This window comes from Wyeomyia smithii, chromosome 1 (assembly GCF_029784165.1).
Source record: "Wyeomyia smithii strain HCP4-BCI-WySm-NY-G18 chromosome 1, ASM2978416v1, whole genome shotgun sequence".
Taxonomy (NCBI): Eukaryota; Metazoa; Arthropoda; class Insecta; order Diptera; family Culicidae; genus Wyeomyia; species Wyeomyia smithii.
The window spans coordinates 38163086-38188883 of NC_073694.1; the positions used below are offsets into that span (position 1 = coordinate 38163086).

The window sequence follows — 25798 nt, forward strand, 5'->3', positions numbered from 1 at the left end:
GTTTGCGCGCCAGACAAGAAGATAAACCTCAGAATCTGCCAGATATTTGTATATGAGCCAGATATTTGCCAGATTTCATACGCGTCGTCTCGCAAAAAGGTCATTACTGCGAGATGGGCCGTGCCTGGCCTAGAGTGCCTATAATATAACTAGAGTGGCGCCATGTCATCAAAAGTAACGCTGGTAACACTGGTAACACTCAACATCCTTTCTCTTTTCCCCACACGAGTTTAATGGGTTGTTTGCTCAATTGGGTTGTTTAGCTATAGAGCAAAATCATTTCAAATCACCTGGAAATACGCGAAAATTTAATCGACCATTTTTGATTTGAATGAAACTTTACACACGTATTTGGCTTAGCAAACTGAGCGCTTTTCACAGGGCGTACGCTTTTCTAAAAGGGCGTATGCCTTTTGGCATAGGTTTTATTCGAAGCATTGTAGCCCAGAAACCGTTGGTTGTATAGAAAAACTGTCTGAGAATGAGTTGTAGCGAATCAAAAATAAAAAAAATATCCACTGTACAAAAAAAATTTTTGTTGACCAAAAAAAATTAAAAAAAAACATTAAATTTCAATTTTATAAAAAAAAGAGTTGAATTTTTTTTTTCATTTTTTTTCAAAGAAACCTGATGTTAATACACAACTTTTGAAAAAAAGTCCAGGATGGAGAAATAAAAAATAATTTTTTTATGGTAGATTATTTTTTTTATGAAAATTCTAATTCAAACATTTTTCTAAATATTCGTATTCTGATGATTTTAAAAGATGCAGAGAGTCATTTTGAATCTAAAAGCTCTTGATAGTAAACATTCTAAAGGCATCGGGTTTCGAGTTATTTCTAATTTAAGCTCGAAAAATTATAATTATTTAGAAAAATACACGTTTTTCTCAATTTGTCCATGGTTCTCCAGCAAAAACCATACGTCCATTGGAATGCTTGATCAAAAATATACAATTCATTCTTTGACAACAAAACGATTGGAAGAAAGGTTCTCAAGAAAAGAGTTAAATGTTCTAAGTGATATAAATATATATAAGAATCAAATATTTATTTTCGAGTTTTATTATCTTAGGAACATATTTTTTATGGCATAGATACTTTACAGAACTAGTTTCACCTTATATTTTATATACATCAAAAGTAAATGATTCGTCATCTTTTGAAAACAGCTTCGGTTGTATCTTATTTTCTGAAATCGGAACAAAATAGTAATACTTTTGTGTAGCAGCTATTATTATAGATTTTTTGAAAATATTGCTTCATTCTGTTACTCCTTGTTCATATTCTTCATATGATACCCAACTAAATGACATTTTTGATGAATTTTTATTACTTTTGTGATTAGACCAATCATACAATTCTTTTGCGCTTGTAATGGGATGTTCATGTTCTTTAGCTAAACTTGCATTTCTTGCCATTCGTTTTAATATGCCACCAATTGCATCGCATGGACCTTTAACATGAGAAGTCGCAAAAAATGCCACTCTGCATCGACGTTATATTTTGTTTTGAGCAAAGTTTTTTCTATTTTTATATTGTGAGGCAGCTCCATCAGACATTAATATCGCTTTTTTTAACTTTATTGTTGTTTTCAAAAAACTCATTAATTTGGCAACGAACACCTGAACCGCAACAGCATCATGATGGAGTACCGTGAACTGGGGTGACTTTGATCACTTTTTTGATTGTATCTCAAATATTTTCAGAATATACTGAAAACAATATTATTCGATATTTTTAAAATAAGTACTGGCATGCATTGAAAAAGATTCAGTCACTACTTCAAAAGTTTAACAACATGTTTGCTGTTTCTAAATATGCTCTAAAAATTTTACACCAATCATCATTCCGGGGTGACTTTGATCACTTCATTATTTTGATGAATTTGGTGTAACAATTTGCTACTTTCACTCAATTGAACAGTCTTAAACGGCTTAAACGAGTTTATAGATATGGAAAGCAGTTTGGGGGCCATTCACATTCTACGTGAACAGTTTATAATGGCGAATGTACAAGATTCATACAAAATTTTTAGAATATATATGAATTGTTATCCACTGAGAGAGAAGGTGGTTTAAAATCATCAAAAACTAGTCCACGAGGAATATGACTTATGAAATTGGCCAAATTTGCATGTTACTTCACGTCTTGGGTTTTTGTTAAGAAGAAATATGTAATACGCTGTGGAGAATATTGGGAGTCAACATTGCCTTTTAGGAAAAACTTGCAAAAATAACAATAAAATGTATTGTTATAATATTTGTTCATCTTAAGAACTAATATGGGAACAAAATAAAAAAACTTTACGTATTGCAACTTGTTGTTTTGAATCTGCTTGAACCGATTGTTGGTATGCAACAAAAATCGCCAAAAATACACTTTATTTTCAATTATTATTTTAGCATGAAAAACACTCTTTAAATAGCAGGAAATGCATGAGTAGTAGCAATGCGAACATATATCCACGCATTCAGTGAAGATTACGACAAGTCCCAAGCACTACGAGCGCTTTTTTACCACATTTTCAAAAAAGAGATACAGTGATCAAAGTCACCCCGGTGATCAAAGTCACCCCAGTTTACGGTACTTCCGATATTATGATGAAGCTGATATTCTTAAGTGTTCCAGATTCTGAATAGTAAACAACGAAGGGATGAATGGTGGCTTGACTATCATTCCAATAACTACACGAATCACAAATTGATAAAGACGTATTAAAATGAGCTTGACTGTTCAATATTTTAAATTTTGCAATAACGTTGTTTTTTAATTTGCGTAAGCTTGATGAGCACCGATGATCAGGAAAAGGTTTACAGCTTTTGGGCTTGGTGTATTCCATTTTCTTTACAAAATGCAAACTGTTACTAACACATCTGAAGTAGTGCAATCGTATTTATATACGAAAACAGATATTATAGGTAACCCAGTAGTTATTGGTTGCGTACTTTACAAACAGTTATTATTAGTAAACAAGTAGGTAGTGTTGCACATTCGGCAAGGGGGAACGTGTAGGTAGGCTAAGGTTTAGCGCTTGAGTTATTTATCCAATCGTTTTGTTGTCAAAGAATGAATTGTATATTTTTGATCAAGCATTCCAATGAACGTATGGTTTTTGCTGGAGAACCATGGACAAATTAAGAAAAACGTGTATCTTCCGAAATATTAATAATTTTTCGAGCTTAAATTTAAAATAACTCGAAACCCGATGCCTTTAGAATGTTTACTACCAAAAGCTTTTTAATTCAAAATGAATCTCTGCATCTTTCATCAGAATACGAATATTTTGAAAAATGTTTGAATTAGAATTTTTATAAAAAAATTAATCTACCATAAAAAAATTATTTTTCATTTCTCCATCCTGGACTTTTTTTTTAAAAGTTGCGTATTAACGTCAAGTTTCTTTGAAAAAAAAAATGGAAAAAAATTCAACTCTTATTTTTTTATAAAATTGAAATTTAATGTTTATTTTTAATTTTTTTTGGTCAAAAAAATTTTTTTTTGTACAGTGGATATTTTTTTATCATGCATTTTTGATTCGCTACAACTCATTTTCAGACAGTTTTTCTATACAACCAACGGTTTCTGGGCTACAATGCTTCGAATAAAACCTATGCCAAAAGGCATACGCTCTTTTAGAATGTAACTCATGGGTGTCAAAAATCTCTCCACCTGTGAAAAATGCTCAGTTTGCTAAGCCAAACACGTGTGCAAAGTTTCATTCAAATCAAAAATGGTCGATTAAATTTTCGCGTATTTCCAGGTGATTTGAAATGATTTTGCTCTATAGCTAAACAACCCAATTGAGCAAACAACCCATTAAACTCGTGTGGGGAAAAGAGAAAGGATGTTGAGTGTTACCAGTGCTACCAGCGTTACTTTTGATGACATGGCGCCACTCTAGTTATATTATAGGCACTCTAGGCCAGGCACGGCCCATCTCGCAGTAATGACCTTTTTGCGAGACGACGCGGATGAAATTGAGGAAAATATTTACAAATCGCTGTTTTGTTCGCAATGCTATGTTTTTGGCAGCTGGACAAATAATTAGTTTAACACTTATTGTAAGTTCTAAACTCGTTTCTGAATAAATTTTCATTCGTGATCATGAATCGGAAGAAGCTAATAAACATAACCTACCAAAAATGGTAAAATTTTGAGTTGAAATGCGAAGATTTACAGTTTGTAGGAAACAAAAGCAACTCTACACAGATTACACGTTCACTAGTGTGCGTAGGTGAAAAGTCACTTATTATCTATTATCTTGTTGGAACCTTTGAAATCCAGTTTGATACATCTCACTTATATGTTTTATAACAAAGTTTTCACGTGTTTTCGTAGTCATAGGCGCCAACTTTCGAGGAGTAAAGCCCTTTTTGACCCCCCTTTAATTTTTCCGAAGGGTAACGTATCATTAGCATTCCATTCTAAATTTAAGCTGAATGTTCTATAACAATGTCTGGTTTCAATAAAAATAAATGTTGGGAGAAAATTTATCCTTTTTTCAAATATAGAATTCATTTTTTAATTTTCTAAATTTGAATTCAGAATAATTCAATAACGGATGCATTTAAGAAGTAATTCATGATAAGCTTTAGTGTTAATTTAGAAATTTGCGCAGCCATTAATTCTCTGCAAACAAAGGATTTTAAATTTCAAAAGACTCTGTATGCATACGCCGTTTCAGAAAAACACTCGTGAGTCTAGAAAGTTTTTCCACCCGTGGAAAATACTCAGTTTAGAAGTCAAATTCATGTTTAATGCTTTATTGAAATTTCAAATGGTCAATTCAATGTTTGCGTATTTTCAGATCCTTTGGCATGGATTATATTCCTTTATTGAATTTCGACTATTTGAAAGCGGGTCCATAACCTTAAATCCGGCCCTAATAAGGCCATTGAACTGTGATATAGGAAAAAGTCTCATTCTGTATTCATAGTTGCCTTCGAAAGATTATTTTTCTAGGTTATTTTTATTAAAAATCGTCGTAAATTGTATTTAATCAGATATTGGTGAAAAACGAATTCTTTAAAACAGAAAGGATATCGTCAATTTTCATTGACATGGCGATAGTGCATGTACGGAAACTGTTTGATTGCCCTGTCCGCGTTTGATGACATGAGGTATTTTCTTCGGCACCATGCTGTTGGAGAAAAAGAATATGAAAATTAGTCGACCTAGAAATGATCGTGTTTTTACTTACTTGATACAATCGATAATCGGACAAACCGACAGGCACAGGTTGCATCCTGTGCAATCATCCGTTACGTGAGGCAAATGTGTTTTTGGGTCGAATTTAATAGCTTGATAGCCGGAATCCGCGCAAGTCATATAGCATTTTCCACAGTTTATACAAAGGTCCTGAAATATGGCATAATTAATAAATTTTTCTTCAAACATGCTTCGGTTGATACTAACATCATCGATTAGAGCCACCACTTGTTGTTTGTTGTCAAGACTTTTAAATGATACAATTTTTGATAAGGCCGCTCCAAGTACGTCTTTGATTCTAGGAGCTGGCTTAACCGTCTCTGGCTCCATTCCGTTGTGGTTCTGTTCATTCTCTTTCGCACAGGGATCCCATAAAGGTCCATTTTGTTTCCGCAACTGAAAAAGCTTCTCTTCTTTTCTTTTCTTGTACTCTCCGAAATTCAGCAATGGTTTTCCATCATCGTCGAGGATTGGAGCTACCGGTTTTCCCTTTTGTAATTTCTGAGTTGGTGGTGATTGACCGTCCCAGGGAAGACTTTCTGGCGGTGGATTCGCTTTCAGATACAACAACGCCTTTAGACCTAGTATATAGTCTTCAACGACGGTGAAGTCTTGGTTTTGGACTGACGAACAAATTTGTAAAATAGGAGCTCCACATTGGATAAATTGCAAAGCAACATCAGCGGAGTCAATTCCACCAATACCGCATATCGGGAATCCAGGCATCTTATTACCAATGAGCGAGACGGCACGCAAAGCTTGTGGTCGAGTTGCGTTTCCAGAAACCCCACCGTAAGTCGTACGTTTCTCAATACCAACGGCGGGCCATGGCGCACCGTCTGCGTTTATGGACATTAGGCCTTGCACAGTGTTGATGGCTGAAACTCCGTCAGCTTTACCCCTCTGAGCAGCTTGAGCGATCGCTACGATGTCGGTTATGTTTGGGGTAAGTTTGATGAAGAATGGAATCTTAATTGCCGCTCGTACCCACTGCGATATATCGTATACAAGTTTGGGGTCCTGTCCACAAGCTAAGCCCATTCCAGATTCTCCCATACCATGAGGACAGGAGAGATTGAGTTCCAACATATCGGCACCGGCTGCTTCGGCACGTTTCGCCAACTCGGTCCAATCCTCTTCGTTATACGTGCACATAATGCTTGCAACTACCACTTTCGATGGAAAATCTTTCTTCAGCTCTGCGATTCCAGTTAACCAGTAGTTGGTAAATTTTTCCGAAATAATTTCAATATTCAGGAATGCTCCTTGCTGAGGACCGTAATTATGGCCAGCAGTGACACCACGAACTATTCGTGGGCTCACATTGGTAACGACATCCTTCTCGAGCGAAAACGTCTTAGTCACGGCGAAGCCCCAGCCTTGCTCGAAAGCTCGACGAATCATCGCTGTACTTGTAGTTGGTGGTGCCGATGCTAAACCAAAGGGATTTTCGAACTTCACTCCACAAACCTCGACAGAAAGGTCAACGTTATCAATTTCGGTATAGAACAGAGGGAGTTGAGGGGGTACATCGAAGGATATGTTCTGAAGATAGCAATGGATGTACCAAGCGGCAGTTTTACCGTCGTTGACGGATTCGACAGTTGTTTCCGCTGTTCCTGCAAGATCTCCACCACAGAAGACTGATGGAATTGGTGTTTGCTGGGTTTTCGAGTCTACCTGCGGTAGATTCCATCGATTCAGAGGCACTGGTTTCAGCGCGTCGATAACTAGAGGAAGAACGGTTATTGAGGGAAAGTGGTTGAAATATCATTAAAACCTTACCTTCTTTATCGCTTAGTCCAGAACCGAAAGCCGAGATGATGAAATTTGCTTTCAGGCGGGTGGTCTGATCAGTGTCTTCAATCCAGTTTCCACTTTCATCCTGTTCGGTACGTACAAACTCAATAGCAGCAATCTGTAATGTAACTAGAGTTTAAACCTGGACTGTTTTGGTCATTAGCAACGATAAAAACCTTTCCGTCTCTAATGATCACTTCCTTGGGCGACATGAACGGAATAAACTCACAACGTTCTTCACGTGCAAGCTCGACCTCTTCGGGGACGGCACGGATGTTGTTGTTGCCTTTCCGGAAGACTACGAAAACTTTGCGAGCGCCACAGCGAAGAGCTGAAGTGGCGCAATCGAATGCCGTATCACCTGCTCCTAGCACGATCACGTTCCCGTTCAATGTTGGAAGCTTGGAAGCAGCTGACTTACATGGACAAAGTCCTGGCTTGCTACCGTCGGAAACCATGGGCAAGAAGTCTTTGGATGTATAAAAACCTTCCTTTTGGCTTAGCCCTGCGAATACTTTGTCGATCTTTGGTTGGGGTAAGCCAATTCCGAGGAAAACAGCGTCATTGCCAGAGTCCAGTAGACTCTGGACTGTTAAATCTTTGGTGGAAAGACTACGTCCTGTTTCGAACTTAACGCCCAAATCTTTCACGAGTCGGATTTCAAAATCTACCACGTCATATGGAAGACGATATTGTGGAATTTCCGAGGAGCTTAGACCTCCAAAATAGGTGCGCTTCTCATAGATTGTAATATCCTTGTATCCGAGACGGCCCAAAAATGTAGCACACGATAACGACGCTGGGCCACCTCCTAGCAAGGCAATTTTCTTGCTCGGATATTTCAGTGGAGCAACATTGGGTGGAACGATTTGATGAACTCCCATTCGTTTGAACACTTCGGTGGCAAATTGTTGCAACCCACCAATGTTAATTGCGCCTTCTTCGGCTGCCTGCAGATTACAACCTCCGACGCAAAGATCGCTCGTCGGACAGACCATACCGCAAGTAAGTCCCAGCGGGTTATCCGAGAAAATGGCCTTCGCAGCGCCATAGTAGTTTTTGTTGGCAATGCTGGTGATGAAGCTCTTGATGTCGAGCTGGGTCGGGCAGGACTTCTGGCAGGGAGCGTCGGCACATTTCAGACAACGTGTTGCCTCACGCAGGGCGGCTCGTTCCGAAAGGGTTGTATGCTTGATGTCGGAGAAGTCATTCGTAAGTGGAGTACAGCTGGTACAGGATCGGTCCGTGTTACGCTTCCAGTGCTTCTTTACCGTTTTGGTGACTGTTGTTGGTACGAGGGAGCCTTGGGTTTTTACGCGTGGATTCAGTGCCAGTAGGTTCTGTAAGGAGGGATATCAGAATTCTATAGTTTAATCTGCGATTTTATAACAAAACTCTTGCTAGAAAATTTACTAATCACTTCGGACAACGAGAACAATCTCAATCATTACAATTTACCCCATCGCGTCGTACATAAACTTAGTGAGTTTTACCCTTTTTCCTCGAATCGTCACCAGTTCATAGAGCTCTCCAAGCAGGATCTCACAAACATTAGCACCATTGCAATCTAAGATAGTGTGCGTAAAATTCCTCTCTTTTTATTTTTTTTTGTTCAAGATTCTTACAGGTAACAAAAAATGCTTACAGCTAACAAAGAAAACTATCGCACTAACACTAACGCATCACACCAATACAGAATCAAATGGAGAACTCTATAGAGTTCTCCAAGCGAAAACATACGAACACTACGAAATGGCCTGCTTTACACTGTATATAGAAATTTGTTAGAGTGTGAATCAAACTCGGTAGTTTTTTATTCTCTCTTTCAGATGACAGTTCTCACAGGTGACAAAAAATTCTTACAGCTAACAAAGAAAAAATCGAAAACATTGCACTAATACAAACGCGCCTGCAGAACTCTATAAGCTGTCAGCGGTGGATTTCGTTCAATGAAATAAATGTAAGTTAGGAGAAATTTGCGTGAAATTTGCTTTCAGGCATTACAATGTTTGTGAAGACAACAACAAACTAAATAAAATAATCAATTTTGTCTTCAAGCTTTACCGTGCGGAGAATTTGCTGTCGTATGTTGAACTTTTCCGTCTTTCTTCCACATTATATTAGATCATTGAGTTCCGTTGCCTTAAGACTGGATTTCACTCTTTGACCATGCGTCAAATATTTGTCACTTTTAGACAGATAAAAGTTTGGTCAAAGATAATTGTTTGTTACTCTTCAATTTTCACATGTGGCAAACACGGGCAAACAACAATCATGGTGTCAAATAAATTTGACCATTATGTCAGAAGGTCAAATATTTGACCGTTGGTCAAAGAGTGTCACGCATCTGAGTTTGACAGTTTTCCTCCCTTTTATACTTGCAGTTTTGTTCTCGATTTTAGTAGAATATTTCAATTGTCACAGAAAAGCTTTTTAAAGGTCCTAAAATTTTACACGGTTTTCAGATTTTTATTTATCAGCTGAAACCGGGCAATTTTCTGAGCAAAACGTGATCTTTAAAAAATGTTTATCGTTGTCCTTCGATTTTTAAATGATGAATAAAAAACTGCTCGAAATGCTTTCAATGACAATTTTTCCATATACCGTACATGGGCGAACTAGCATTTAAGACTTTTCGAGCAGTTTTTTATTCTTCATTTAAAAATCGAAGGATAACAATAAACATTTTTTAAAAATCACGTTTAGCTAAGAAAACACGACTTTTTTAAATGATATATAAAAACTAGTATAGTTCTAGGACCCAATTGAGTAGCATTTTCGATACAATTGCTGCACCAAAAAAGGTTGTTTAGCTATTCACGGATTTCCGATTTTTATACATTATCTGAAAGAATGCAATTTTCTGAGCAAAACGTGATTTTTTAAAACTTTATTTCATTATCGTTCGATTTTTAAATGAAGAATAAAAATTCGCTCTAAATCGCTACAATGACAGTTATATCCGGAGTGATTCGCGATTAGGGCTCAACTAACAAAAGGTAAACAAATGGTTTTATTACACTATTGAGTTTGAAAAGACTTACAAAATTCATGAAAAGAATCCTTTCTTTTGTATAAATCGATGAAATTATTTAAATCAAGCTTTTAGGGAAGGGCGATAAAGCAGTTTACCCAAAACAAAAGATACTTTGGAACTAGGCCCTTTACATTGTTTTGAAGCAACGGGCTTATTTGCGAAATATTTCATAAACAGGCGACAGTAAAGGGCGGATCAACTTTTGTTTTCAAAATAAAGGCGCATTTAAAGGGGCGCAACTGGAGAAAAATAAAAACAAGGTAAGTACCACTACCTGTCAAAAAATTGAGGTTAAAAGATGAAGATGCAATGTCGTAAAAAGCAATGTTGCCGAAAACTTGTGGTTCATAATATTTTGCAGCCATGCTTCAACGTAGATTTTAAAAATCAACATGCGTGCAGTGTTACAATACAGTTTGACAATCTTTAGTTATGAATTTTTAAAAGAAGAAAAGTAAGTTCATAGTTCATATTAAAAATTACTTGGTTTTGAATGTTTTGAGATCATCACTACATGTTTGACAGTAAACACAAAACATCTTTAATATTTTAGAGGTGGCAAAGAAAGAATTAATACATTGAAAAATTAAATCTTCAGGTAAGTAAAAAATATGACAAGGGACAAAAAATACAAGAGTTCAAAGAAAATTGGGGATAAAAATAAAAACTTTTCACACAAAAAGAGTAATAAGAAAATACGCTAACAGAGCAAGTTTCCAAACAAAAGTTTAGATAAATAGATTACAGATTGTCGCAAAAAACACAAGTTTATGAAAATGTTCTTTATAAGTAAATAAAAATGTTGGAATGTGACGTTAAATGAGAAAGTGAGTAAGTAGGTGAGTAAGTGAGTGAGTCAGTACATAAGACAGTAAGTGAGTGAGTGAGTGAGTAAGTAAGTGAGTAACTTAGTGAGTACGTAAGTGAGTACGCTACGCTTACGTAGCGGGTAATTGGGTTGTTTAGCTATATCAGTTTTTTTATATCATCTGAAAAATCTGCATTTTCTGAGTAAAACGTGATTTGAAAAAAATTTCTATCGTTGTCCTTCGCTTTTTAAATCAAGATTGAAAACTGTTCGAAATTGCTACAATGACAACTGTCATTGTAGCGATTTGGAGCGAATTTTAATTCTACATTTGAAAAACGAAGGATAATGATATAAAATTTTAAAAAAATCAAGTTTTGCTCAGAAAATAACACTCTTTCAGATGGTATATAAAAATCGGCAATCCATGAATAGCTAAAGAACCCAATTAAGTGAGTAAGTGAGTAAGTAAGCGAGTAAGTAAGTGAGTTAGTAAGTGAATAAGTGAATAAGTAAGTGAGTAAGTAAGTGAGTAAATAAGTGAGTAAGTAAGTGATTGAATGAGTAAGTGAGTAAGTTAGTGAGTATGTAAGTCAGTTAGTGAGTGGGTAAGTGTGTGAAAAAGTGATTAAATAAGTGAGTAAAAAAGTGATTAAATAATTGAGTAAGTTAGTGAGTGTGTGAGTGAGCGAATGAGTAAGTGGGTGAGTGAGCGAATGAGTATGTGGGTGACTGAGTGGGTGAGTGGGTGAGTGGGTGAGTGAGTGGGTGAGTGGGTGAGTGAGTGGGTGAGTGGGTGAGTGAGTGGGTGAGTGGGTGGGTAAGTGGGTGAGTGAGTGGGTAAGTGGGTGAGTGAGTGGGTGAGTGAGTGGGTGAGTGAGTGGGTGAGTGGGTGAGTGAGTGGGTGAGTGAGTGGGTGAGTGGGTGAGTGGGTGAGTTAGTTAGTGAGAGAATGAGTGAGTGAGTGAGAGTATGAATGAGTGTGTGAGAGAGAGAATGAGTGAGTGAGTGAGTGAGTGAGTGAGTGAGTGAGTGAGTGAGTGAGTGTGTGAAAGAGTGAGTGAGTGAGTGAGAATGAAAGAATGAAAGAACTAATGATTCAATGAATGAAAGAATGACGATAGAATGAAAGAATGATGATAGAATGAAAGAATGATGATAGAATGAAAGAAAGAACGAATGAAAGAATTAATGAATATATAAACGAATTAAGTGGGTGAGAGAATGATTGTAGGATGAGAAACCCATTTTCAAAATTATAATAAAATTCAGTAAGTATGTCGAGTTCAAGAAATAAAAATGCTCTAGAGACTCTACAGTGAGGGGCAAAATAAAGTGTCCACTTTTTTCTTTTGGCTCATTTTTCTTGCTAATATTGAACGGAAACACATTGTAATCATTCTTAAAATCTAATTTATTATATTCTTTTCAAGCTTAGTCAATATTGCTCTGATAAAGAAAAAAAATTTCTAATAAAAAAACAGTCTGAAATTAATAAATAAACAGGGACAAAATGAAGTGCCCAAATCAGTATAGCTATAGCCATTTAGTCCTCCTTTAGTTTTCAACACCTCCTCTAAATGCGTCAGTATACTATCGCAAAAGTTTTTCAAGTGTTATGAGTCGAGTTCTTCCCACGCGCGCTTCAGGGCTTTGAAATATTTTTTTATCAGAACAAAATAAATAAAACTCAAAAGAACATAAAGGGTGAGATTTTAGGAATGATTGCAATGTGTTTTATTCGTCCAAGTTCAACCAGAAAAATGAGCGGAATGAAAAAGGGGGCATTCTATGTCGCTCCTTGAAAGTTCTTCTTTTTATGCATTTCTTTTTATGCATCATTAAGTTAACTACGCTGCATGTAACACAAAATATTGAATCAGAGGGGGTATTTCTTGGTAGAATCGTCGTAAAGGCAAAGGGTGCCAATGGTAACAAAATCCGGATTAGAAAAAAAAACTTCGGATGATCGAGTCATTTTCTGGGCATAATCGACCTCCGGATAATCGAGTCCGACCTGTACAAGTTATTAAAATTATCTAACGCAGCAATCCCGCAGAGCCATAATAAATAACAAAAAAAAGTTGCCCAAGGGCGTAAAATAGTTTTCCGAGAAATATGACAACTTTCTACCAATTCCTGTGAGTGTTGGTACTCCTAGTGAATGCAGAAGTGCGTCAAAAAATTTAAATAGAAAAATCTTTTGAAAAATATTAAGGTTTTTAAAACTTCCTAGGAAAATCAGGCATCCACCCCGTACTATTAAAAGTCTAAGCTAGGTATCAAAACGATTAAACACAGCACTCCCGTGAAGCCGAGGCCGGTCAATCACAATCACACCCATTATTTATAAATAATCTGTGGAGGTTGTTTACCGAACAATTAATTCATATTCAATTTCGCTGTCGTCTATAAATCATATACATAGCATATGATTCAACCTCTACCGTAAAAAAAAAGTTTACCGCTTTCGATTGTTGGATCCTCCGATTCTACGTACCTCAATATCCGGCAGGTCCTTGCTGGTCAAAACACTAGCACAACTCATGCTGATATGTTTTCGTAATCAGTGGATTTTTACGTAGCTAGATCATCCGATTGGACTGCTTCCGTACACCTACTAAAGCTGCGCGTGTGTCTTCTCAGCAGATTCGATGCAAAATAAAGTTGTTTGACCACCTGCGAACAACCAGTTCGAAAAAAGCTAATATTAGGCTGTTTTAATTACACTTGACCGTGTAGCAACAGTGCTGTTGATAAGCGCGCTATCGTGCCATTGCTGGCAGCAACGGCAGCATGCTGTTGCCTCTTCTGCTAGCGATTCCGTGATCTCTTACAACTTTTATCGTATCTCACATAAACGCAACGCTAATTGGAGGTGAAAGAGGACAGGAAACGATAGTAAACTCTTGATCGATTGGAAGCAGAATGCTGCCTTGACAGAATTCTGTTAGCTCGCATATTTTACGCAGACGCAATATTTTTCTTATCAAAAGTTTACACGGTATACTATAAATCAAGCTGAATATGACGTTCTATTTTATTTGTTTCCTCTTTCACGCTATAATGTCGCAATCGTATAATGTTTGTGACCCTGGAAAATTAATGTCCGAAGATTTGCGATGACATAGACGATAGTTTATTTGATGTTTTCACTTCCGATCAAGTACATTTTGATACGTTTCTCAGAGTGAATGAATCGATCAATCACTGTCACTAATAATGCCATTTGCCTATCTAACGATCACTTGTGGCGCTTGAGAGAATAACCTAATGGCTCGAAAACTAGAACACGCTCGCAATTGGATGAGAGATATACCACAAACCTTTTGAACGTCTTAACGGTCAGCAGTCGACTGATTGCCTGAGTGAGTGGTAAAACGAGGCGGAGTTGATGCGACTAGGTTTAAGTTGCTAGGCTAGACAGATTTCGATAATGATAATAGCAAAGCAGAAACTCGTTGTAATCTTAGTAGTAGTGTCCATAGTGCTCTCATCTCTCTGTATCTCTGGATCTGTGTAACAGCTGCGCTCATGAACCATTTCACTCTCTTACAGCTTAATGTAAATTTTTTGCTCCGGAGCATACAAAAATAATACAATACAACATTTCATTCTTACAACGCTGTGAAGTAATAATGATTGTAGCATTTAAGTAATAGTAGTATTAGGATTGTGTAACATTGCATAATCTTGTTATCAATAAGCCAATTAGTGTATTTAGCCGATGATTAGGGCAAATCGTAGTCGGTGATTGCACACCTTATCTTACAAATATTTTTATCGACTACAAACATTACACCGAAACATTATAGGATAATAAATCTTATCTGTTATATTTTTTTCTCCAGATTTTGAGGGGGTTCGATAAACGAACACGAGCGAACTCGGATTTGGGTGTGAAGTTGAATAACCACGAGTTTGTTTACATTTACATTTTGTTATTGGTTTGATACTAAACGATCATGTGAAGTCAATAGTAAAACCAACAGAACTTTGATGATAAAAATGTGATAATAAAGTGTGTTTTCTTGCAAGTTCAAACTGTAAATGTTCCGATACTCTTGTAATCTTAACGTAGGTAATTGACTTCTCTGTCACTCGAAAAAAGAAAACATATCTTTCATTTCAAGGTTATTGTGCTTGTAAAATCACCAAGAACAATTAGGCGGGAGCCTAGCGTAGTTGGTAAGCTCTCTGCGAAACAAGCTGGTGGCCTGGGTTCGAATCCCAACGCCACATAGGTGTTGATGGTGGATCCTGGATAGACACGCCTCCCAGGACGTCGGTGATTGGCATAACAGTGGCGGAACTAGATCGATGAAAAATAAGCGAACAAAAATCAAGAAACATTTGTTTACTACAATCCTACATGTTGTAACGATAATTTATGATTTTGGTTTCGATTTTGACAATTGCTCACTCTTCATAGTTTGCTGGCCCCTGTCTAATCGAAGTTTTCGACACTTTAGACTATGTAAAAAAGAAGGTCCGGCCTGACAATCCAAAAACCATCAGTACAGGAATAATAATGCAAATAATGTAAATACGGAAAAACGAATATCGGTACCATGCGGACGTTGGGCGCTGATCGTGACGAAGAAAGAAAAGCCTGGTTCCAATTTCTGGCTGGTCGCTGGTTGATACTTAAGTACCCGTCTATCTGGCGGCTGTTATGGAGTTCTTGGTAGCTGCAGAATTACTGGAAATGGCAGGAAATTCTGCTAGAGAAAACGAGATAATTAAAATCATCAGCGAATGGCAATCCATCCATCTTATTTACTTTTTGAATAGTAATCATCAATTGAATATAATATTCTCTCAGTGAAACATGCTCAGTGTTTTTGGTGCATATAAAAAGAGGTTTGAATGCGTCTGCATATTGTCTCCCAAAGTCCCAGCTTCCCGAAAGATCGGAAAATGTGAGAAGTGGTAATTGTAAATGGAATTTCGTGAACGCTGAGTTACTACTCAACTCAGGGAACTGCTCTGCCAATTTTTCGAAAAACGATTTCTGATCCAGGAAACAAGAAACCATCGAATAAATACCGCACCAACGGGTTTGTCCCAAAACGGGAGGGTTTCGTGCCTTTTGCAGCTCGAAGGCACTGATATACTTAACTGAACTGCATTTCACTTGTTACAGTTGATAAGGTAAACGTGGTGGCTTCTTTTAATGCCAAAAAATGCGAATTGTTTGCTAAGCATTTTGCTACCGTCTTCAATTTTCCTAACTATTCAGAATATGATCCTAAATGCCACGAAAACGTGTCGTTTGATGTGGTATATTTGAATAGTTTGATTGTTGCATGATAAATTTTTTTTAAATTTTTCTATGTTTCAATGAACAGACAAAAATTTGATCTTAAATTTATCAAAATCAAGTTAAGATAGGCCGCATTCAGGGAGATTTTTTGAGAGGAAATTCAGCAACTATTCGCAATCAATATGAATAGAAAAAAATAAACGAAAAATCTCTCAAACATTCAAACATTGCTTATCAAATTTTCTTGGATCGTACACCCTACGACTGTTGAAACCATTTTAACCAGTTAGTTGAATTACTTGAATATTTTCGTTGGAGTTGGAAAACGAACCTCTCCCCTAACATTTTTTTCTTGTGTATAGCTAAGGTGTCGTTTCTTGTGTATAGCTAAGGTGTCGTTCACAAATTACGTAACGTTAAAAATCTAGATTTCAGACCCCCTCCCCCCATATGTCATGATAAATAACGTTTGATATGGCTCTCCCCCCCCCCCCCCCCCTAAAACTACATAACGCTAAACAGCCTGGCTCCCTCCGTAATTTCAATTTCGAGCAAACATCACAGTTACGTAACTGTCTCTACTATCCCCTCTCCGCCCTACGTAACAATAAGTAACGCAGACTCAACCCAACCTCCCCCACTTCTTGCGTTACGTAATTTGTGTACGACGCCTAACGTCGTGAGTAATGCATAGAGTAGTGAAGGGCAAAAGCACGCACGGAGTAAAAGTACGCATTGGCTTTTTCGAAACATAGGAGCAAACTAAACTGGCAACATTGTATGAATTTGCAGCATTATCACATCAGTTAATCACACATGTAAACCCATGAGATTCCTTTTAAATGGTGTGCGGTTATGAGAACGTGTTTTTAGCTGTTTTGATCTAATTTTCGTAGTTTTGGGAACTACGGTTCATCTATTCGGAAAGTACAGAAACTCGAAAACAACCGAACCTAAAAAACTCTTGTTTTTAGGGTGAATTCGTTTTGCCAAAAATAATTTGATGTTCATCATGAAAATCAAATCAGCTGAGAAACTCATTGTGGGGCAAAAGTACGCATAAACCGCAGGGCAAAAGAGTTTCTTCAACCGTAAGAAAAGGGTTTAATAACGATGTTTTAGTGCATAAATTGCTCGAGAACAACTAGTGATGCAAAGAAAGATATAAAAAATGTTGCTTCGAGGGTACTTTTCTTATTTCCGTAAACCCGATTTTCTGCGGATATGCTTCGAAACCAGGAATTTTATGGTTTAACGATTTTTTTACCAGAATCTTACAACTATTGGTTCAAAGCTCATGAAATTACTTCCACAGACCATTAAATGGTTTTGGTGATATGCTTTCAAAATGTACCTTTCGGAACAGATGTCCATGGGGCTTCCAGTGGCTATAGAAACAATGAAAGATCAAGGTCAAATCCTGCATAATCAAACACCATAGACGGATGATAATCCGTATGGTTTAACGATACCCCATCTCAAAAATGGCTCCAGATGCCATTTTTGATTTCAAGATGGCGACTTCCGGTTTCTATGAAATAACCTAAAATGGTCGAGTTACCCCAATATGTGTATTTCTGTAATTAAAATGATGCCATAAGAGCGGAGATCGACTTCAGAAGCCATTTTCAAATTCAAATGGCGTCTGGAGTTCATTTCTGATCTCAGCATCAATTAGATTCCAAAAATACTCATATTTAGTGGTATTCGACCATTTATTGTTGTTTTTAGGAGACCGGAAGTCACCATTTTGGAATTCAAAATGGCGTCTAGGGTCGTTTTTGGGTCTCTAGGCATCATCCCGGTTCCGAAAATATATTGAATGTTATTTGACCTGGATTAATTGAATTGTGTCTATGGCCTTTTTTGAGAAACCCTATTTTTGAGAAACCCTATACAAAATGTTCACCTGTCTAAAAAAACGCCCTGTGCAAAATTTCAGCTCAATCCGACCTAGAATGGGGTGACGCGAAGCGATTGAATTTTGGCCCTTAAAAATCCAAAAAATATTCCAACGGAATGGGGTGCATGACATTTCGGTTTTCGATTTTTTTTTAGTGCCAGATGGCTTAAGAATGCATGAAACGTCGAGATCTGGTATCATCTGATGAAAAATATTCATGATGTTGGTGATTTTTTGAATTTCTCAAGGTCAAACTTCAATCGCTTTGCGCCACCCCGTTTTAGGTTCGATCAAGCTGAAATTTTACACAGGGTGTTTTTTTGTGTAGGTGAAAATTTTGTGTAGGGTTTTTTTTTTAATTTACTGGTTACTTTTATCCCATATAAGTGATTGGCACCCTAATGCTGATGATTTCAAAATGTATACCGAAGTGACAAGTTTGGCTAATTACATCTTGACTTTGAACTATCCTTTCAACAGTATCAGCAGTTTGTGATTGATAAAGCAAATCGACAGTTCGGATTTTTATTTCAAATCGCCCAGGATTTCGATGATCCGCTATGACTTCGATCACTATGTTTTAGGTTGGTACGGTTTCACCTGGAGTCCTCTGCTGTCATTTGGTTCTCGTATCACGCAGTTTGGATAAGGAAAATTGAAGGCATTCAAAGGAAGTTTGTTTGGTACACCCTACGGAACCTACGATTGCTCTCTCCTTCAGATTTGCCTTAATATGATGCTCGTTGAAAATTGAGTGTTTCGATATTGGAGATAAGACGGAATGTTTCGAAAGTTGTTTTTGCTGCTAAACTCCTTTCATCTGAGCCAGGTTTATGAAAATGACTGCAAGACAATGACAGCAAACTTTCAACTAATCCGGCTCTCATTGTATTGCGCGGCTCTCTCTGCTCACGTTCACTTTCGGCCAAGTATAGATGACAGTTCTAAAAGGTATGCTATTACGTCGATGCATTAGTATTAGTGATCGTTATTAACTTTTTCCAATTTTGTATGAAATTTGAAATGATTTTGCATTTGAAACTAAACTTATAAAACATACTTTCCTGAAAAGTTATAGAAATGATGTTGAAACATGTTTTATTTGTGGGAAATACATAAACATGCTGCGGTTTAGGTAAAATATGCTGTTTTTCATCAACCGGTAACCTTTTTGCACTTTAAGTTTTTTTCTTGTACTCTAAAAGCGCTTCTAAATAGAGTCGCTTATGTTTCATACAGTAACAAAAGTCATGAGCTATGACAATGACTAAGATTATGCTCCAACTATTAGAAATATAGCATTTTTATATATTTTATTTCGACATATTGTATATTTATATATTTTATTTCGACATATTTTTCACACTAAATCTAAATTAATATCAATTTCTAGTGTGTTTCAATTGGAGATTTACTCTCCTACCAAAAAAATCAGATATAAAACAACATAAAACGAGAAATTTCCAAAAAAGTTCTGAATTCCATACAAAACGCGAAATTTTTCATAACGAGATTTGTTTGTGTGCGTGGATAGACAAAAATGTAGCATACCTTGTAGAACTGTCATCATACTTGGCACTTTCGGTGCACACGTTCGGTAAACAGTCCGACAGCAACTGACGACAGCACACATGCAACTCCAAACGGGCTGTTATTTTTCATCTCCTTATGAATGTTGGTTCTTCCAAGCTGTCGCAAAAGACAACCTATAATCTTCCGACATACTTCAGCACGAATCCGAGCGGGATGTCAGGTGATTATGATTCACCACAGTGAGGTCGATGAAAGAATGAAAGTGAGATGGTGCGAAGCATGTTTTTTCTTACTTGGGGAATAATATCAACAATGGAAACACATATGAAACGGTTTCCTTGTACAGTCAAACCTGTTTTTTTCGAGGGATAGGGACCGCACAAAAAAATCGCATAAAAAATGATTTGAAGCTTCACGCGCAGCTACAAAACAATATTTCCACAGCATTATTGAAAAAAAACTTTTTTTATGCGGTGGATAGGGACTGCATAAAAAAAAATTCAGTTAAAAATAACTCGAAAGCTGTTGATTCTGATTTAGAATACCTATGAGAACAATTTTAAAACATCGGATTGATAAACAAAACTTTTTTAAACATGCTAATCCTTTCAACCGCTTTCCTTCGTAGACAAGTAATTCGTGACTTTTCCTACGTAAAACTGGCTAAAATAGTAAGTTTTGGACGCAACACTTCTTTAATGCGTTGGAATTTATTCCAAGAATCGGAAAACTGGAAGTGGTCCTTTTTCATATGCCGAACAAGTCGCACAAAAAAAAATAATCGCATAAAAAAAGTCGCACAAAATAAATTTCGCACAAAAAAGAGTCGCACAAAAACAGGTTTGACTGTATTTAATATGCCACCGGCCTATGAAAAAGAAGAAGCGAAAAAATGCGAGTCGATGACAGCCGCAGTCGATCAGCAGGCTGTCAACAGCGCAAGCCAAACCAACAGGACATCCTCAAAATGAGCAAACTAGGCTGTCATGCCCGAGCGAACAAAATACATGCGCAAGAATGAGCTGTCGTGTGCAACACAAGACAGTTTCGTTGCCTTGTGTAAGCTGTAGCTGTATGTGAGCTCTCATGAACAGCTTATTCATGAGGCTTTTAGAATGAAAAGAGAGAAAAGTCGCCAGTATAGTGTCGCTCTCCAGTCTTTTTCCTAAGCCTGTCTGAGACTGACCACTGGGCACTAATCACCCCAAGCTCGGCGTTTGAGATCTGAATTTCTTCGAAATTCTCCTCTACATTCGATTAATGCGATATCCAACGAATAATTTCATCTTTTGGAACTTGGAGAGAGCTGAGCTATTCCGGTGTAAGCTGCTTCAAGAGTCTTGATTATTTTGCATTTAAACCTTTACTACGATATGATCTTTCGTTGATAATCAAGACTGTACCACTGCTCTATCACTGACTAAAATAAGATTTGTTTTGTGTTAGTACCTAATATGTTTTGGATGTTTTATGTATTAAAAGTAAGGTAGTAAAAAAATATAGGGTTTTTACGTCTAAATTTTTTTTCTCCATCACCTATTTAATGTACACTTTAAAGTCAGATGGAAAGAATAATATAATAAAATTTCTTGGCAGTCTTAATCAGTAGCTTACCTGCTTCGTGTGACTAACTACATCTAGAATCACTAGCTGTAGTGTATAGAATTAGGTTTAGCCTTTTGCGTAGCTCGTCCATATCACGTTCCGCGTTCTGGTCTGTGTAATCGGAATCATCATCATCGTCGGAATACAGATTGCTCTGGTGTTGTTTCTCCAGTTCCAGCTTGAACTGTTTCACAGCGGCGAACGTATTTGCCCCATCGCAAGTGACGCTCCACACGTGCGCGAGTGTTAAATTGTACTCCTGTATAACTAGCAAAATATTCGGTCTGCAAAATTAGGACTGACTGCTTGACGCTTGACGAAATGAGTTCATTGTGTAACTCTTTAAATTAAATTATTCGTTTTAATGGTATTGGTAATGACTTAGCTTCGGCGTGTGGTGGGCGTACAGGTTTGTTGATCGTTTCCCTAATAAACAACTAGCTAGGGTCCGGATGACCACCTCGCCGTCCAACTCATACTGGGTTAATAAAGTTAGTACGTGGCGATTATGGCGACTTGCCGAATCGATTTTGAGAAATACAAGTTTATTCCTCATTTCAGTGGCAATCTCTTGCTTCACCAATACTGCTGACTCCGCTTCAGGGTTCTTGTGTCCAGAGTGACCCCAAGAGCTGCCTTTATTGGAACAAGTAACACCTTCATTCCCTCCCTTTCGACAAACGAATCTGGGAGGTTATAAAGAGCTACCAGCTTCATAGTTGCTTCGACTAACACTTGTTGATCGATCGGGATAGGCAGCTTCGGGACGATTTCAGTTTCTTAGCCGAGGGCTCCTGCTCCAATAGCAAACCGAGGGCCTTCGCGTTCTCTGTGTGAAGGGACCGAAAAGGCCGGATAAAATTCTGCACATCCATTCTCGTCCTCTGACCTCCGGCTCAATGTTACAGAGCCCTCTAGTTTCCGAGGTTAGGGAGTATTACCTGTAACTTCCGAGAAGCAAGGTGCTCGATTGGTGGTAGCATTTTTCTGGACGGGCCGAGGGGAAGATCCATATTCGCAATTCGAGGCTTTCTTCCCTTTTCTGCTTTACTTTCTGCTGCGTCTCGTCGCGAACTACGTCATATCATGCAATTAAGTGAAAACATAACTTGGGACCCATCAAAACGTGTAGTGATACGAACAAAAACTAAGACAACAGACCCATGGGGGCAGCAGTACCACGATGAACGCCTGATGAACGTTGGCGCAAGACAGAAATTCAAGACGGTAGGAATAACGACTTCAGCAACACAGCAGATGAGGAAGACGTTGGTTCACGATATGTACGCATGCCATCAAGCAGCTCCAGAACTGCAAATCAGCTGAAATAGGCGGTATCGCAGTGGAGCTTTTCAAGCTGAATCCAGATAGATTTGCTTCCTGTTTGCAGCAGCTGATAACCTGGATCTGGAATACAGAATAGCTATCGGAGGAGCGGAAGAAGGGTATATAGAAGAAGAGCGATAAGTTGGAATATTAGAACTACTGAGTGATTTTCAACGCAGCTTACAAAGAGGTTCTTATGAAACATGCGACCTTCAATCGATCAGAGCCTGGCAAAGTAATTTTCAATTGACAATTATCAGGTTATAGTGACGCTTTGACCCGTCGCTTTCAATTGAAAAGCTTTTGTATCATTCTCAAGCTCTTTGTGAGTCACATGAAAATTACTCGGAAGCTCTTGCTTTAATTTTTACAACTGAAGGGCTGGAAAATGATACAAATGCGTTGCAATTGAAAAAAAAGATTATCAACATCACTCTCACATGAAGCAGTTGACTGCCCAATGGCCCCTCCTTGAAGCGATTGTATCCTTCGATGCCTAATTCAACTGCGTATATGAAGGATTCTGTCTTACAGTGGAATTGTAGAAGTATTTTACCAAAAATTTATTCGTTCAAAGTTTTGATAAATAAAAACAAATGCGATGCATTTTCCCTTTGTGAAACTTGGCTTACTTCAAATATTGATCTTAACTTCCATGATTTTAATATTATTCGCCATGATCGAGACACACCATATGGAGGAGTACTTCTAGGGATTAAAAAGTGCTATTCTTTCTATCGTATTAACCTCCCCTCGATTCCAGGCATCGAAGTTGTCGCATGTCAAATGACAATACAAGGTAAAGAGCTTTGTATTGCCTAAATATATATTCCTCCCAGAGCACAGGTTGGGCAACGGCTGCTCTTTGATTTAATAGAACTTCTTCCCTCGCCACGTTTGATTTTGGGAGACTTCAACTCTCATGGTGTGGCTTGGGGTTTCCCTTACAATGATAACCGCTCCTCTTTGATCTATAACCTTTGCGATGACTTCGACATGACTATTTTGAACAACGGTGAAATGACACGTATCCCGAAACCTCCAGCGCGCCCAAGCGCTTTGGATCTATCCTTATGTTCGACGTCGCTACGGTTGGATTGCACATGGAAGGTAATCCTCGATCCTCACGGTAGCGACCATTTGCCAATTCTTATTTCAATTACTAACGGTTCAACTCGCATGCGACCAATTGATATTATGACCTCACACGGAATGTCGATTGGAAGTTATACGAGGAAATGATTTCAAAAACGGTCGATTCGATTCAACATCATCCACCGCTTGAAGAATACAACCTCCTCGCGGGCTTGATTATCGACGCCGCGTTGCAAGCCCAAACGAAGAAATACCCTGGCGTAACGATCAAAGAACCGCCTCCCACTCCGTGGTGGGACAAAGAGTGCTCCGATGCCTACACGCAAAGATCCGACGCGTATCTGACCTTCCGGGATACAGACGATGCCGACGACTTTAAACGTTATTCGGAGCTTGATACCAAGTTTAAAAGCTTGACTGAGGCAGAGAAACGCGGATATTGGCGTCGGTTCGTAAACGAGACGTCGAGGGAGACATCAATGAGCACTCTTTGGAACACAGCCCAAAGAATGCGGAATCGCGTAACGGTCAACGAAAGCGAGGAGTCTTCAAGTAGGTGGATATTTGATTTTGCCAGGAAAGTATGTCCGGACTCTGTTCCTGCGCAAAACCTTGTTCGCGATACGTCTCCGGGTCACGACGCGATAGAATCACCTTTTACGATGGCAGAATTTTCAGTTGCCCTCCTGTCCTGTAACAATAACGCGCCTGGGTTAGATAGAATCAAATTCAACTTGTTGAAGAATCTACCCGGCACTGCCAAGAGGCGCTTGTTGAACTTGTTCAATAAGTTCCTGGAGCAAAACAATGTACCGCAGGATTGGAGGCAAGTGAAGGTGATCTCCATCCAAAAACCAGGGAAACCAGCTTCTGATCACAACTCTTATAGGCCGATTGCAATGCTATCCTGTATCCGGAAATTGATGGAAAAAATGATACTCCGTCGTTTAGACCATTGGGTCGAATCAAATGGTCTACTATCAGATACTCAATTTGGCTTCCGCCGTGCCAAAGGGACGAATGATTGTCTTGCGTTGCTTTCAACAGATATTCAGCTGGCGTATGCTCGCAAAGAACAAATGGCGTCTGCGTTCTTGGACATTAAGGGGGCTTTTGATTCCGTTTCTATTGACATTCTTTCGGGTAAACTTCACCGACAAGGATTTTCTCCAATTTTAAACAATTTTTTGCACAACTTGTTGTCCGAAAAGCACATGCATTTTACGCATGGTGATTTGGCAACTTTTCGAATCAGCTACATGGGTCTTCCCCAGGGCTCATGTTTAAGCCCCCTTCTTTACAATTTTTATGTAAATGACATCGACGAATGTCTGGCAAATTCCTGCACGATAAGACAACTTGCCGACGACAGCGTGGTCTCTGTTACAGGAGCCAAAGCTGCCGATTTGCAAGGACCATTGCAAGATACCTTGGACAATTTGTCTGCTTGGGCTTTACAGCTAGGTATCGCATTCTCTCCTGAGAAGACTGAGATAGTAGTTTTTTCTAGGAAGCATGAACCTGCTCAGCTCCAAGCACAATTAATGGGTAAAACGATCTCTCAGGTTTTGGTGCATAAGTATCTTGGTGTCTGGTTCGACTCTAAGGGCACCTGGGGTTGCCATGTTAGGTATCTGATGAATAAAAGTCAGCAAAGAGTAAATTTTCTTCGTACAATAACCGGATCATGGTGGGGAGCCCACCCAGGAGACCTTATAAGGCTTTGCCAAACAACGATATTGTCTGTAATTGAGTACGGGTGTTTCTGCTTCCGCTCCGCAGCAAACACACATTTGATCAAACTGGAGCGAATACAATATCGTTGTTTGCGTATCGCCTTAGGTTGCATGCAATCGACCCATACGATGAGTTTGGAGGTCTTAGCCGGAGTTCTACCGTTGAAAAACCGCTTCTGGAGCCTGTCTTCTCGTATTCTTATCAAATGTGAGGTCTTGAACCGTCCCGTGATTGAAAATTTTGAAAGGTTAATCGAACTTAATTCTCAAACCCGTTTTATGACATTGTATTTCAATCACATGTCCCAAAATATTAACCCTTCTTCGAATATTCCAATTCGTGTCAACTTATCAAATACTTCTGATTCTACTGTGTTTTTCGATACATCCATGATAGAGGAAACTCGTGGAATCCCGGATCATTTACGCGTGCAGCAGATCCCTAAAAAATTTTCCAATAAATATCGAAACATCAACTG

The 25798-nt window shown here is 38.2% G+C and overlaps 1 protein-coding gene across 1 annotated transcript; it reads right to left on the reverse strand.

Annotated features, from left to right (window-relative positions):
• Window positions 1–4936: 4936 nt before the first annotated feature.
• LOC129717637 (dihydropyrimidine dehydrogenase [NADP(+)]) lies at window positions 4937–14288 on the reverse strand. Its single transcript, XM_055667691.1, has 7 exons — window positions 14182–14288; window positions 13356–13534; window positions 7187–8350; window positions 6996–7128; window positions 5418–6940; window positions 5203–5360; window positions 4937–5142 (listed from the first exon to the last, which is right to left on the reverse strand). The coding sequence occupies exons 2-7, from the start codon at window positions 13401–13403 to the stop codon at window positions 5055–5057; spliced, it is 3114 nt and encodes a 1037-aa protein (XP_055523666.1). The 5' UTR covers window positions 13404–13534; window positions 14182–14288; the 3' UTR covers window positions 4937–5054.
• Window positions 14289–25798: the final 11510 nt, after the last annotated feature.

What these genes read in the sequence shown, in the direction of transcription:
- LOC129717637 (XM_055667691.1), bottom strand. Translation starts at nt 13,403, where the DNA reads ATGAGTTGTGCTAGTGTTTTGACCAGCAAGGACCTGCCGGATATTGAG. An exon ending in TGGACTAAGCGATAAAGAAG is followed by an intron (nt 6,941 to 6,995) that starts GTAAGGTTTTAA and finishes TTCTTCCTCTAG; the next exon opens with TTATCGACGCGCTGAAACCA. An exon ending in CCGATTATCGATTGTATCAA is followed by an intron (nt 5,143 to 5,202) that starts GTAAGTAAAAAC and finishes TTTCTCCAACAG; the next exon opens with CATGGTGCCGAAGAAAATAC.